The 16365-nt window shown below is 46.5% G+C and overlaps 1 protein-coding gene across 1 annotated transcript; it reads left to right on the forward strand.

The window, feature by feature from the left end:
* Positions 1–8075: 8075 nt before the first annotated feature.
* pdcb (phosducin b) lies at positions 8076–10750 on the forward strand (the record flags this gene model as incomplete). Its single annotated transcript, XM_080008762.1, has 4 exons — positions 8076–8121; positions 9149–9210; positions 9930–10078; positions 10235–10750. Exons 2-4 carry the CDS (start codon positions 9165–9167, stop codon positions 10748–10750), a joined length of 711 nt encoding a protein of 236 aa, XP_079864888.1. The 5' UTR covers positions 8076–8121; positions 9149–9164.
* Positions 10751–16365: the final 5615 nt, after the last annotated feature.

Genomic DNA, 16365 nt, shown 5'->3' on the forward strand with positions numbered 1-16365 from the left:
TGGAATGGTGGCCAGAAATATAATCATAGGATTGTGAAAACTACATTAGAACATAACAATAGTTATTGTAACACACATAAAATAAATAAAAATGTAAAAAATCAATCATTTTTAAATAAATAAAAAATAGTACACATTAGACAAAATCAAGTCAGTAATATTGAGAGATATTGAGGCCCTATATTAATATAGGGTCATATATGTTAATATATAAATGTTGGTTGTATTTCTTCTTTTTCCATTGACATCCTTTGAGTCTGTGGTTTTCTGGCCCAGCACATAGCGGCCGTCAGCTGAACTGCAGGTTAGAACACTTCCACGTTAGTATCAACGGGTTTGCGGTTACAACTCCTCCCCGGTGAGGCCCCAAACAGAAATAAACAAAGACAAGGGTGCGGGTGGTGAGTGGTATTAACGGTGAATGAACAGCAGGAGCGCATGAGCGGTGCATGGACGCAGGACCCTCCTGGAGAGGACGCGCACCCGACAGTGATGGAAGGTTCAATCCCTCTTTGAGACTCGGTTCTCGAGGAGTTGCTCGGTGCTCCGTGTGTTCGTCTTTCCAAGCGTTAGTTCACTGGATGGGGTTGGTGTCATGCAGGGGCGAGCGAGGGGGGCACTTTGGTGGAATGATGAAGACTCAGAAGAGTCGTTTTGGCTCTATTGGACACGGAATTCTCGCAGCAACAAAAAAAAAGAAGAATAAGAAATATCAATAATTCTGTCAAAGTTATTGATTTTGATGGAGGAACTCAGAATGGGCATGCCAAAAAAGCATTTTGCCCAGTTCTCTAAAAAATATTTATTCTGGCGGAGATATCCAAAAATCTGAATCACAAAAAAATAAATATTGTTTGTCAGAATCCAGTCACACCCAATTTCCATTAGGCCAAATGCCCCTTTTCCACATTGTAATGACATTTTCAATTCGCAAGTTGGAAGATTCTCTCACTCATCTCCCTCGAGGAGTTTGTTTGATTGCATCGCTTGTATTGACTAGGGATGGGCAATAGCGCAGAATTTTTATCCGATACCAAGCAATACCAGGGAATACCGTGCTCCGGCGGGTTATTTCCCAATGTTATTTCTGTGTGGGGTTTGCTAATCTCCCCGTGCTCACAAGGGGATTCCTCCACCTACCATCAGTAAGGACCCCCACCAAAAACATGCACACATCATCGTCTGACCAGCGATGGACACTTGGAAGGCACAGCAACGCCTCTACTTCCTTCGCCGGATGAGGAGAGCTGACCTCCCCCCTTCTGCCCTCACCACCTTCTACAGGGGTGCTATTGAGAGCATTCTTACCAGCAGCCTCTCAGTCTGGTATGGCAGCTGTTCTGCTGCTGACCAGAAAGCCCTACAAAGAGTGGTGAGGACAGGAGAGAAGATCACCAAAACAGCACAACCATCCATCCAGGACCTGTACCTGTCTCGCTGCCGCAAGAGAGCCACTAATATCATCAAGGACCACACCCACCCAGCACACAAACTGTTCACCCTCCTACCTTCTGGCAAGCGGTACCGCAGCATGCGGTGCAATACCACCAGATTCAGGAGCAGCTTTTTTCCAAAGGCCATCAGACTACTAAACTCACCAAACATGACATGAACATGACACCCACAAAGACCAACTGACTGCACAATATTTACATTTTTACAATACATATGTATCCCCTTGGTATACATATGTATCCTCTTGCTGCTAGCTTTGTACTGCACCTTATTACCTTAATAACATACCTCATTTGACTTATTGAGTATATTAAGACTATCCTTAGTCTTGTTGTGTTGTTGGGTCTATTGTTGTTGTCTTTTTGCACTTTCATATTATATGTTGTGTGTTACAAATATTACTTGCACATTTGGAGTATGGGGAAACGCAATTTTGATCCTCTATGTAATTACGTGTTGCATGATACGATTGACAATAAAGTACACTTTGAACTTTGAACTGAACTTTGAACTTGTTACTAGGTCCCCGGCGAATGCTGCCCACTGCTCCTGGTTGCCCCCCCGGAGGAAGGACAAGCCAGGATGGGTCAAATGCAGAGGCCTCATTTCACCGGCCACCATCCAAAGCATATGCATGTGTGTATCTGTATGCATGTGTTGTAGTGTGGTGTGTTGCGTGACAATTAAAGATTCTTCTTCTAAGTATCACCGATACCGGCGGTGTAAGTTTCCTGCTCAACTCAGATCATTTAGCTCAGCAATAAGAGCCAAACGGCTCTTCGTTCAGTACCACTTCTGGCTTTTATATTTCACACACATTTAGCAAAGTTTTGGCCTATGATTGGTATGTGTGCATGTATATCACTTAAATTATTCAATGCATTTATACTAAACCTTACGATTTGCAGATTATGTTAAATAATGTAAAACAACATTTTTACATTTTGCGTCACATTCACAGTTAATGAATAACTATCCAAGTTGTATAACAGCAATCACATTACTAATGAAATAGTATGTTAAATAAATAAATGCACAACTCTATACAGACACATATTTTAATTTAATTTGTACGATATAATAAGAAACAAGAAATATTTTTGCTCTGTTAAAATGTTATTTGTTATTCGTCATGCTTTTCTTTTTCGGCCATGCTCCAAGGGGTTTGGGGGGGGCATCTCACCATGCTTGGCTCTTAATGTTAGTACCAAAGTGAGAGGATTCTTGGTCGTATTGAACAAACGCGTTATATTGTATTAATTTCCAAAAAGAACAGAAATGCATTTAAAACAGAGATGGGCTCTCGGACGGGAGGCGGCTCCATCGTCCATCGTCGGCTCACGGAGCCGACGCGTCACTCCGCGGCGCTCCGAGTGGGCGTGGTGCGGGGAGGATCTCCGCCTCACCGCGCCAACACCGACGGGCACCGAGCCAGCGAAGACGGGGGAATATACACGTAGAGTTACGAAAACAATTTGACTTGTTTTGCACAGACAAACTGGCCCCTTTTGTTTTTGGTAACGATGCTGTCGACGCTGGAGTCGATCTTCAAAACCAGACGTAGTATCGGTACCACCAATACTACGTCCACCCCGAGGGATGACGCGAGGCGCGCACGCACACAGCTACAGTGAATCAGTAGCGATACACTCGGAAAGCTACAAATGACAGATGCCACTTGAATGAAGTAAATATCCTGTCCCCGCAACTTTCTCCTCTTTCCCAACCGCATTGGTAATGATGAGTGTGCGGATGATGAAAAAGGATATGTACTAATACTCAACTACCTCAATTAATCCCCAAAGAACAGGATTCCCCCCCCCCCCCACACACACACATACATACATATATATATATATATATATAGAGAGAGAGAGAGAGAGAGAGAGAGTAAATACACTCCTTTTTAGTGTGTTAATTTCCCTATGTTTGTGTGTATGTGATTGAGGATATCTGATTGAAATATGTTATGTTTCAATATTTCACCACCAAACTCTAGCCTGCACGTATTTCATTTAAGCATGGTTGCAGGCTGTGTGTGTGATTGTGTGTGTGTGTGTGCGTATTCGTGTGTCAGAATATGTACATATATATTACAGGATATCTCATTGAGACAGGCGGTCATACAAGAATGGTCTCTATTTTTTAGCAGATATTACAGATGTTGTGAGGCTATGGTGTGTAAAGGCTGCGTGTGTGCGTGTGTGCGTGTGTGTGTGTGAGTGTACGTATCTGCGGTTTTATTTAATTACCTACAAAATGTACACATGCGTGATCCACAAGGGAGCAGCAAAAAATAGACAAAAGGAAAACGATCCTGGTCAGAAGGGAGGTTGTTAAAGAGACCGTAGTGAATCACAAAGTAAATTGACAGGTTATTCGTAATATGCTCCGTAAAGGCTCGACCTGTTCGGTGTACACTCACATGCAGACTCACACACACACACACACATAGACCCAGACATGGCGTCACGCGTGTAATGTAACGGGCATGCGTACACAACCACGTAGTGTGTGCATAGACAACACCTCCCGCGCGTGGGTTCACACACACACACACACACACACACACACACACACACACACACACACACACACACACACACACACACACACACACACACACACACACACACACACACACACACACACACACACAGACATTCACATTCAATTATTGAAGGCGTGAGAGACGCTGAGCAGGAGTTCCCATAAAGACAAACACACATGTGCCACCGGTTAGAAGCAAAGACATTAAGGCTTGTTCCTATGTTTAGTTGACCAATTTTTTTTGAAAAAGACTTCCTCGAATGTTTTGACATTTTCTTTTCTTTGCTTTTTTCTCTCGTCGCCCGGACCAAGATTGCCAGCACCAGCCTTATTCAGTTTAACCAGAAGTGAAATCTCCTGAGTCACATCACAGGAGAAGGAATGTTTCAACCTCAACCTTGAAACAGCTCAACCCTGGACTTTCTGAAGGCCACTAAAACATGTGCCTTCGCAGTCGTAACGGTGGTTGGATCGCAATCAAATTATAATATCATATATAATACCAAAGACAGAATCCAATACCGCATCAGAGTGAGTGTGTGTGTGTGTGCGTGTGTGCGTGCGAGCGCGTGTGTGTGTGTGTGTGAGTGTGTCTGTGTGTGCGGGCATGTCAATTTCACATCTTCTCACGGTTTTGAGCTGTAGGGTGAGTGTCCCTTGGGGGAAGTATTAGCATGTGCAAGGCAAGGTAAAAGAGGAAGACACGTTGAAAACACACTGCCCATGAAAGTTGAGAATTTCTGAGATGAGCCTCGCCCTCCTGCTGTGTAAAGCCGATTAGAAAGAATGGCGGTGAGGGCATCGCGGAGGACGCCTGTGATCTATGAGAGGAACTCCCTCCTCCTCCGCTGCCACACACCTCAAATCACTTTCAGCGAAAGAATGCGGGTGGCCATTGTTGAACATAGCAATTGCCCTGATTACCACCTCCAGACTGTGATTCACTTCAGGAATTGAGTGGAAGAACCACCATCCTTTATTCAGATTGTGGATATGTTTTAAAACACGTCTCCCACAGAAATGCAATGCACTGCAAAAGCCCCGGCCACCATTCCTGTACATGTCTGCGGTACAGGAATATGGAGACCCTCTGTTGGCGGACGCCCATCTGTAATGCTCCGTCTCATTATAGATTGGGACTATACACTCCTGTGAGACAGTGTTCAAGATCTGATGAATGGAAATCCCTTTTCTGCTTTCTGGAAACCAACTGCCTTAAACCACGTACCCTTTTTCCCCAGAGTTCCCGTAAAATGAACGTCACAGAGCATATGGTTCCTATAAGAGGCTGTAAAGGGAAAAATCAGCCTGGCAATACATAACCCGGCCCCTTCCTCCATTAACACCAACCAATGTTAGTAGTGGTAGGCTTTCAACACTTCATTCAAAGTTGTTGAATTGTTGTTCAACAACTTTGATTGTTGTTCTTGTTGAAATTGCGTTGCAAAGACATTTCACTCCATATATGTATGAACGTATGTTTACATATGTGACAAACAAAACTCTTGAATCTTGAATCATTCAAGGGGTGATTTTTCAGGGCGATAAAGGTAAAATATTTTCTAAAGAGGCATGGGAATGATAGGCTGTGTAAACAATGCCATACACCCATTAATCCGAGGAATTTTTCCCCACGGCACATGAAGCGACACACCTTTCCGGCTTGTCACCTTAAAGGCATCCGCTGGGAAAATAGTGTCGACAGTCTAATGCAGATTTAAGCGGTGAATTCCACTCATTGCAGGTCAAGGACGGGCTACAGGGTGTCAGCTGTCAGGTCCGTCGACAATCAGACATATAATTATTGTTGGCCTACGAATGAGTCACCCCCCTCATGTGTGACCCTAACCCCATATTTACACATCCCCTGCTACCAAGTCGTCATGGTACTGGTTAACAGCGCTATTATTCGAGCTGGGAATATGAACATCGAGCCTCATCGAGTCAATTCATGTCACGATAAAAGTACAATGTTCTCCAACATAACCGCAGAGGCCTGTCTGACACGACAGTGTACAGTTGCTCTAGGTGCTGGCCGCTGGTGGCATCTGAGAGCATTAATCCAATTAGGTCAAGCCTATAAAGACTGACTGCGTGATTCCTTCCCTTCTAATCTGCCACTCCCCGGCCCTGGCAAAAAAACACAGATAAACTATAAAATTAATAACTGAGTATCTATGAGAACATTTAAATACCAGTGCACAAACAGGGTGGACAAGTTGAATGGTTGTTTATTTATTTATTTATGTATTGGTCGTTAATGACATCAGGGACCAATTTGCCCATGTAATATCTGTTCATACTGTATTGAGACTTAATGCGACCCAATGGCGCTATCTGGTGGTGACATGATATGACCTGACTGTGATCCAAGCAGTATTGTAACAAAACAGGTTCCAGAGAGAGTGGGATAGACATACAAACTTCTATCCCCTCGGCCCAGATTGGACATCAATCTGTTGGCATACAAAACTCACTTCAGAATTAAGTGTTTATGAAAGATCATTCTCAATGAGAATATAATCAACTGCATATCCTCTATTTTTATTTGGCTGTGTGTGTGTGTGTGTGTGCATGCCTGTGCGCGCGTGTGTGTGTATGTGTGAGTGTGTGCGTGCGTGCGTGCGTGCGTGTGTGTGTGTGTGTGTGTATCAACGGGCATGAAGCGCAAGCTGGATAATGTATGAACGCTATTTACAGCCTGAAACAACGCTAAAAATGGGCAACTAACTAATTGGCTGTCTCATTTTTGGCACAACCAAAAATAGCAACGTAATCCAAAATAAGCTCCAAGGCCAATACTGGATTCTAAAATATGATTGCCAGATTCATCTGCCGTACAGGAGGTTCTGCATAATCTCTTGGATGTCCTAGACGTGATCTGTGCTCAACTGGGTGACATGCCCTGACACTTACAGTTAATTTGCCGGGGTAAAAAGTTAGCCCTAAGAGCCTTAGTCCACTGACAATGCACTCACGTACAAACTACAAAGAAACTGACTCCGTGCAAGAGCTGCACCGGCAAATAGGGGAAGTGTGTGGAGGGCTTTTAGTTTCACTATTTGCCTAGCAATGATTCAGGTTTCACACGAAAAGAAACCTCCGATGAGGGGATTCGGGGAAAGACAACAAAGATGGAAGATGAAGACATCTTTCTTCTAACTGTTTGCAATGTGCTTTCTGCAGAGTTTCCAGCTCCCAGCGCTATCTTAAAAATCCCTCTTGAGCAGTATAGCCCGTTTGTCTTTCTGGTGTCAGGTACATACGTACCTATTCTTGCACATGTTTTATCGTGATTGTAAAAAATCTGTTAAAAAAAAAGATTGTTTGCCCTATTCCCTCATCCCGATGCTTAATTCCCCTCCCGGCACTTAGCGTGACAGCATTTACTGAGGTTCAGCACGCTCACAGCTCATAGTTTTGTTGCTGACAAAAGGAAATAAACACATAATAGTGCACGAGGCGACACATCCCTGCAAATTCCCTGCTTTGCAGCCTGGGGTATTTCCTGCTTTGAAACCATTATGTTTTCACTTCGTGCGAGGCTCTATGCCTGGGAGAAATCTGAACTCCAGCTACTTGGGTTAACCCATCACATGCTGCATAGGATAGTGGACTGGAATCAATTTAATCAAACAGTTATTCTTTAATCCTGATGTTAATTCCCTGCAAATTGAATTGACGGTAGTCCTTTTTGCCCTTTAACCGACAAGAAAATACACGTTTTTGGTTTAAACATTTTAGTTGTCTTTCTTTCGAATGCCTTTCGTAATAAGTCACTCCATCTATTTGTGTCTTTCTTTCAATCTATAAGTCTATCTTCTCCTCTCTCTCTCTCTCTCGCTCTCTCTCTCTCTTTCTTTCTCTCTCTCTCTCTCGTTCTTTCCACATGGCGGAGGCCTCTAAGTCAGTTAAATCCTCTTAGGATCGATACACTATTTCTGTTCGGTCCAACCGTGATGCTGGTGTCTTCTTTTTTTGGAAATCTCCATTAGGCTGAGCTCATTGGCTGGAAAAGGATCACACATGCAACCCAGCAACAGGCATTTTGGCGAAGCCACTGAGCGTTGACCACACCAAGGTGAGCGACGGGAATTGGACAGACGGTGAAGACTGGTGAGAAAAACAGAAAAATTCTTATTTCTCTTAGGGATTTGCATCATAGTTCAATTTGAGTGAAAATAATAGTTCATATTTATTTATTATGTAGGAGATTAACATTATGTTCTATAGACACTCATGGTCTCATGTAAAATTGTTTTAGTCAATTAATTTTAAGCGGTTTGATATCAGTTCGTTTGACATGGAATTTTATTTTTGATTTATCATCAAAATGTCAAATTGGTACTTTGAGTATAGATTTTTACAATTTATATATTCATCTTTTCTTTTCATTACGAACAGGGATACATTGGTGATTCATTTGGTAGGTTGCTTGAGAAATCAACCATTGGAAATATTTTGTGACGTGTTCAATTGAATTAACAGTAGTCTTACCTACACAAACACACACACACACATACACACACACACACACACACACACACACACACACACACACACACTCATATACACTCAAATTAGCCACAACAACAGCAATTCTAAAATACTCTAGAATTTGAAGATTGTGGCTCTGGTCAGCATGGAGACCTCTTCCAGGACGGGAGTTAACATCAAGATGAGATTCAAATTATCAGATTTGAAACACTGGCGATTACGTCCACGTAATCCAATGATGTATTGGCACCCCCATAGATCATGCAACCTACCGGTGCCACAACTCCTCTCCATGCGCGGAGTAAAGCCCATAGAAATATTTTCATCCCAATAGACATCTAATGAGAAGAAGTTTTACACAAGGTTTCAAGTTGTTCTGCTGTTCCATTTCAGGACGGTGCTCCGAGAGCTCAGGGCAAACAACAGATATCTGACATACGCTGTAATCCTCTTAGACCACATTAATCAGATTAATTATTGTGGGATTATAGGTATGTAATAATTTGGTCGTGGAGAGACGGCTACAAAGACCTTACCCCTGGGTAGCTACAGCTGATGAGGAGTAACCAAATACTCCAAGTCAATATGAGACATTGATTCAATAAGTCAAGCACCAGTGTTGTGTTCTCGTGTGTCTTCCTCACAGGTGATCAAGAAAAAAAATGTCTGACAAAGTGCTGGATATGGAGGAGTGCACAACCAAAACAGGTGAGGAGCAAATACAATGTCCTCAAACTAAGGTTTGGGCACTGAAGGCTTATACCGCTTAGTTATCCTCCGTCTGTACTTCTACCGTACCCTCATTGTCTCAAAATGTATAACTCAAGTATTATGTTTTTTTTTCAGTAAGCACAAAGCATTATCTCAGGAATTAACCGATATGAACAAATAATACAAAGCAAAGAAGCGGGGCGGATCTTTGGAGATTTGCCAAATTGACAGACGCCTTAATCTTCTTTCTCTACTTGCTCTTACACAACTGTGGTTGCAATTAGCTTGTTGCCCTTGAGGTTGAGTTGAGGTTTGAATACATTGGAGGACATGAAACGCAAACACGAGACTCTTTCAGTGCCTGAACGTTGCGTAATGTGCAATTGTCCGTCAAGGAAAAACATTGGAATGCATCTGCCAAAGTGCATACCCTTATTCATTTTAATGATGTGAGCAAGAAGTTAAGCAATAGATGAGCGCTTGTCGATGTTCTAAATACAAATTCAACCAAATTCAATTAAAAGTGCCGTTTAAACCTGTTATTTGGTCAGATCTCGAGAGGAGATCAGTTCATGCTAGATCATTTAATTCTGTGTCCATCCAATACCTTGCGACCTTTTAGTCCGCTTACTAATTTATTAATCACTGAGAAAGGCATAGTCCATGCGCTCCCCCGATTAAATACAGTTTATTACAGATTTATCCTTCATTTACAGGCCCAAAGGGAGTGATCAATGACTGGAGGCGGTTTAAACTGGAAAGTATGGACCAAGAGAACCTGCCGCCTGCCAAGAGAGAACTTCTCCGACAGATGTCCTCCCCCCACAATCCCAAGGACAGCTGCAGATCAGGACTCAACCGTAAGGTACAGCCGGACAATGCACCTCCTCGTTTAACGATTTACAGCCTTTCTGGTTTCTCTTCTGATATAAACATTGGGTTATGGCGGTGAACCGGAGAGAAGATATCGAAAAACCAAAGCAAGAATGATCATAATATGCCCTCTTCTCTTCACTTTCAGATGAGCGTCCAAGAGTATGAATTGCTCAAGGAGGAGGATGACGGGTGCCTAAAGAAGTACCGCACGCGGTGCATGCAGGAGATGCACGAAAAGCTCAGCTTCGGGCCCAAGTTTGACGGCGTGCACGACTTGGAGAGCGGGGAGGACTTCCTGGAAGTCATCGAGAAGGAGCACCACTCCACCGTGGTGTTGGTCCACATCTACAAGGTCGGAGTCAAGGGCTGCGAGGAGCTCAATAACTGTCTCGACTGCCTGGCCACCGAGTACCCCACTGTCAAGTTCTGCAGGATCGACGCAGTGGCCTCGGGCGCCGGGGAACGCTTCTCCGACGAGGTTCTGCCCACGCTGCTGGCGTACAAGGCCGGCGAGCTGCTGGGGAACTTCCTGGCCTGCACCCAGCACCTGTCAGAGGAGTTCTTTGCCAACGACGTGGAGGCCTTTCTCAACAGCTACGGCCTGCTGCCGGAGAAGGAGCTGCCGCTGGGAGCCGAGGAGGACGAGCCCGATGTGGAATGAATCAGAGGGGTTGAAGGGAGGGAGGAGTGGGCAAGGTTGGGGAAGTGTACTGGGAAGCAGGTTAGGGGTTAATGACAGATGACAGAAGAAAACCACACTACACACACAACATCTCCATTAGCTCAGTACTGCTTGACCGTTGTCCTTTCAGGAAAATAAATCATCCAGTTAGTAAAGATATCACAGTATTCTGGACATGGGGTGACCATTTGTGTGTGTGTGGGCCTGCATGTACAGTATGTGCGTATGTGTGTGTATGTGTGTGTGTGTGTGTGTGTGTGTGTGTGTGTGTGTGTGTGTGTGTGTGTGTGTGTGTGTGTGTGTGTGTGTGTGTGTGTGTGTGCGTGTGTGCGTGTGTGCGCGTGTGTGCGTGTGTGTGTGTGTGTATTCGGGCACATGTGGTGCAGCTGCACAGTGTATAATCTACAGTATACCATTCACAAAAACAACAACTACGCGACCAAGGATTTCTGTTGTCATGATTTAATTTCAAAACCAGCTGCCTGAATAAAGGCATGAAATATCTTTTTAAACACAAATATTTGAAATATTGCATAACTGAAATTGCATTATCATCATGTCAACAGAATGATTTATCTATTTTAAAATATCTACATTGATGTGAATGTCTAGGATGGATCTTTTACAAATTAAATCTTAGATCCAAAGTTTAGACGGCGTGGAATTCAAAGTGTAATATTACTGTATGTCTGAAGACAAGTATACTTGAATGTACATTTAGTGTCACATGAAGAGGAATGGAACATAATTTAAGAAATGGAATGGCAACTGGAAGTAAATAGGCAGTTTGGATGGAGAAGCAATAGTATGTAAATAAACTGTATCTAAGTACGCATGTATTCTATGAAATTTGTGTGTCTAGTCAGTGTTTCCACATGGGTGCAGCAGCCCACGCACGTTGCATCTGGAAAAGCTTTCAAGGGACCCCGACTTAAATAATGTAATCAGGGGTGAGTGACTGTGTTTCCTGTATATAATTCTGTGAAGGTCGCAGAAGGTCATGGAAACATCCAAATAGAGCTGTCCAGGAAACATTGATGGGTTTGTTATTACTATTCCTGGTATGGCTTTGAACCAAAAGCGTTTGTTTTCCCTTCATTTAGCAACATTTGTTAACTATATACTGTATCGGAATCCACGCCACCATTTTGACAGCAACAGACCAGTACATTTGTGTGTATTGTAAGTCTTACTAAAAAGATTGAACTTCCCAGGTGTCTGAGTTCAAAGATATGTTCTTACTTCAGTCACTGTTTTTTTCTTTCTTTTTTTCGTTAACCGTCTTGTTTGGGGGGGGGGGGGGGGGTAATTGTAAATAAGAAACAAATAAAACCTAATATATATATATATATATATATATATATATATATATATATAATTTTTTTTTTTACCTGTGCTGTCAGCATGCATACAACACGGAGTATTTGTATGCTATTGCATTTAGGACAGAGTTAATCTGCAAGTGGAGATTTCTCAACCTGCAATGCAACTCTTTATTAATTCTTAAATCGTCAAGAACTGCTGCAATAACTCTGTCCTGTGGACGACCTGTAGGATGACAAGAGCACAGTTTCTTGTTGTACAGAACCACCACCAACACCCCTCTTTGGTGAACGATCTTAGCATGTTTTGGTCTAGAAACAACTAATCACTACTCCAAGAGGTTTATAAACACCACGGATGAGACAAATAAACATAGAATCAACCCACATGTAAATGGAAAAACATAAACATAGAAACAAACAAAAACATGTACACGGAAAAACAAACATCAGACAACAACATGTATCGTAAAACGAGGTTAATTAATCTCCAGGAAAACTGAAACAGCAATTGGGCATGTGGGCTCTTCCTATCATAGTTTTGGCAGTAACTGAGGGAGAAAAGGAGAGGGATGTATTATGTTGGAGCGCCTCCAAGCAGTGAAAAAATCTTCGAGCAGCCCCTGCAGCCACAGAAGACCCCCAGCCCGCAGAGAAGCCAGAGGCCCGCGCAGAGACCACCACACCTGGCCCCGAAGAGCATAACCCAGTCCCAAGAAGCACAAGGAGAGCCTGCACCCCTGAGGCACACACATACAACGCACCCCCACATGCAGGCACAAGACGCATCCGCAGGCGCAAAACCCAGGCCGCGGGTGCCAAACATGGAGCGCAGGCCCTGAGCCAGGTCCCGTGCCAACAGATCAGCACCCCACCCGAACCGCTTGCCCTGCAGCCAAGCTGGCGGGACCCCCATGCCCCCCCACGGCCCGCGCAAGAGCGCGCCCCACCGCAGCTGACCAGATGCCACCATTGGCCGCGTGCCCCGAGAGCCCATTCACGTAGTCGAGTGTGCTCAGCGCAGGGCACCTGGATGTTAGCCCTTGTCTGTTGGAGTATTGTTCGGAGTAGGATTTGTGTGCCAGTGTATGTGTTCTAAGCTAATATGAGTGGAATTAAAATTTCGGGATGGACAAGAAGCACGTCGGGGCAGGAGCGTGATGGGGCAAATCGTGCCCCCCCGGAGGAAGGACAAGCCAGGATGGGAAAAATGCAGAGGCCACATTGCACTGGCCACCACCCCAAAAAGCATGTGCATGTGTGTATATATATATACTGTATATATATATATATATGCATGTGTTGTAGTGTGGTCATGTGACAAATAAAGATTCTTAATTCTTAATTAATTCTTGTAGTTTCTTGATGAATTTGATGTGCTGATGAAGAAGGAGTGACCGCTGACACTGACTTGAGTAAAATAATAGATTTATTACAAAAGAACAGCATCAGACAAGACTTGCCATGGACGTCGAGGAGAGAACTGAGCCGGATGGATTCTCTGTCGAATGAAACTCAGGCAGGTTATTTTATGCTTGCCCGAAGACAATGTTGACCATTTGGTTCCCCTACAAAGACAATGTTGACCATTTGGTTCCCCTACATAGGTCACAGGTCACATTTCACCTCCCTTATCACCGGGACCCCTGGTGATGTGCTCTCTCTCTCTCGGGACCCCTGGCACCGTCTCTTAGTAATTATCTTATATGATGGGGCTGTCTTGGGACGCCACACATTCCAAGACACCTCATTCTTAATGTACTGAGTATGAGGTTTGGCACTGGGAGAGATAGGCGAAGTGCAAACAGATCAACGCAGGGGCGCAGGCCAGGACAGCAGCCATGCGGACCCCCCCTGGACCCGACCACACCATAGCATGCCCACCTCCCATACCCAGAGGCACCCAACCCACAGCGACCAGCCACAGGCACAGAGCAGCCCGCCATGCGTTTCCGCCATGCTTGGCAGCTCCGCGCTGCCATCAGGCCCCTGGTCAGTGTTAGGTCCACGGCCTCCCAGCGCCACTAGAGGCCGCCCTTGCCCCATCTGCAGCTCCCTACTCGAGCCCAATTGCACACACCTGGGATCAATTACCTGCATCACTCTCACAGCATTTAGTCTCAGCTTCCCAGTCATTCCTTGCCAGACCGTCAACTAGCTTACCCGAGTTGTACAGCTACTGCCTCCGTTCCAAGTTCCAAGTTCCTAGCCCCTAGCTCCTAGTGCTTGTTTCTAGTTCCTAGTTTATGTCTCGTTGTCTCGTCTTCCCCTTACCTGCTTGTCTCCTCTCGTTGACCCAGTCATTCTCTCCAAATCCAGCCAGCCCGGTTTACCTGCCTGTCTCCGCTCGTCGACCAAGGCTGCCCGTCCTTCTCCATCCAGCCTGGTTCCCCGTCTCTCCACCCGGATCCTGGACCCCTTCTCCTGGTCATCATCGTCCCTGCCCAGCCCTGCTCCATCCTTACCTGACCGGGTCCCCCTGGCCAGCTACACCGTCCAGGCTAATAAACATCCTTTGCCTGCCTTCCGTCTCCCTGTGTCGTGCGTTTGGGTCTCTCCTAGCTCTGGTCGGGACAGTACAGTCTGGCCAGAAAACCATGGACCCAGCCGACACAGAAGGGCTCCGCCGTGCACTCCGGGACCAAGGAGTGTTGCTTGGGCAACATGACCAGGCCCTCCGGGACATCGCAGAACACCTCCGGACCATCTCGGCGGCCGTCAGCAGCCTGCAGGGTCCTCCGGCCCCCGTGGCCCCCCCTGCTCCTCCGACCCGCCCTCCTTCCCCCACCAGGGCTCCCAGCGCCTCTCTCGTCCCCCCTGAGCCCCACGTTCCAGCTCCAGCGCCTTACGACGGCAATTTCGGCACCTGCCGCGCCTTTCTCGTGCAGTGCAGTGCCCCTGATAGTGCCCGCATCGTGTTCCTCATCTCCTGCCTGAGAGGGGCGGCTCCCGGCTGGGGTTCCGCGGTCTGGAGTCAGGGGGAAATGAGGAGAGTCTTCGACCACCTAGTTTGCGGCAAGGAGGCTGCCAGAAGACTCCTCTCCCTCCGCCAGGGTTCCCATAGCGTCGCCTCCCTCGCCACAGAAAGCGGCTGGAATGACGGAGCCCTGCAGGACGTGTTTCAGCGCGCCAAGAACAACGAGTTGCGGGACGAGTTGGCGCGGCGGGATCCCACGGACCTGGACCAACTAGTGGAGACCACCATCTGCCTGGACAATCAGCTACGGGAGGGGGCGAGACTCCAGCCCGCGCCTCTCGCCTGGGCGGCCACGCCCCGGTCCCCAGCGCCCGCTACTCTTGGGCGCCTCAGAAATCCCCCGACTCTCTCCGATGCTGAGCCAATGCAACTTGCACGACTAGCACGCCAGCTAGGGCTGACACCCGTCCCTCTCCCCGCACCGCTTGAGGTCAAGGGGCTGAACGGGTCACATCTGACCCGGATTACCCACCAGACAGTCCCCCTCAAGCTGCTACTCTCCGGCAACCACCGTGAGTCCTTGAGGTTCTTCCTCATAGATTCCCCACTGAACCCCGTGGTTCTGGGGTACCCCTGGCTCCAGACCCAGATGGACTGGCACTCGGGCAGCGTGAACTCCTGGAGCACACACTGTCATGGCCACTGCCTCCGCTCGGCCTCAACCCCGCCGCCGGACGCGCCACCGGGGGACCCCAAGAGCCCTGACCTGTCCTCGGTTCCGTCGCAATGTCTGGACCTGGCCCCGGTCTTCAGCAAGCAGGGGGCGATATCCTTACTACCTCATCGCACCCACGACTGCGCAATCAACCTCCTGCCAGGCGCCCCCCTCCTCTGCAGTCGCCTGTATAACGTCTCCCGGCGCGAACAGGAGGCCATGGAAACTTACATCCGCGACTCTCTCGCTGCCGGGATTATTCACCCCTCGTCTTCTCCGCTAGGAGCAGGGTTCTTCTTTGTTGCTAAGAAGGACAAGACTCTCCGTCCTTGCATTGACTTCAGGGGACTTAACGACATCACTATCAAAGACAAGTACCCCGTGCCCCTGATGGATGCAGTCTTCGTCCCCATCCAGGGTGCCACCCACTTTTCCAAGCTCGACCTCTGCAACGCTTACCACCTGGTCCGCATCCGCGAAGGGGACGAGTGGAAGACCGAGTTCAACACCCCGCTAGGACACTTTGAGTATATAGTAATGCCCTTTGGCCTGTCAAATGCCCCAGCGGTCTTCCAGGCCCTAATTAACGATGTCCTCCGGGACATGCTCAACTCATTTGTCTTTGTGTACCTCGACGACA

This window comes from Zeus faber (assembly GCF_960531495.2).
Source record: "Zeus faber genome assembly, chromosome: 1".
In the NCBI taxonomy this organism is placed as follows: Eukaryota; Metazoa; Chordata; class Actinopteri; order Zeiformes; family Zeidae; genus Zeus; species Zeus faber.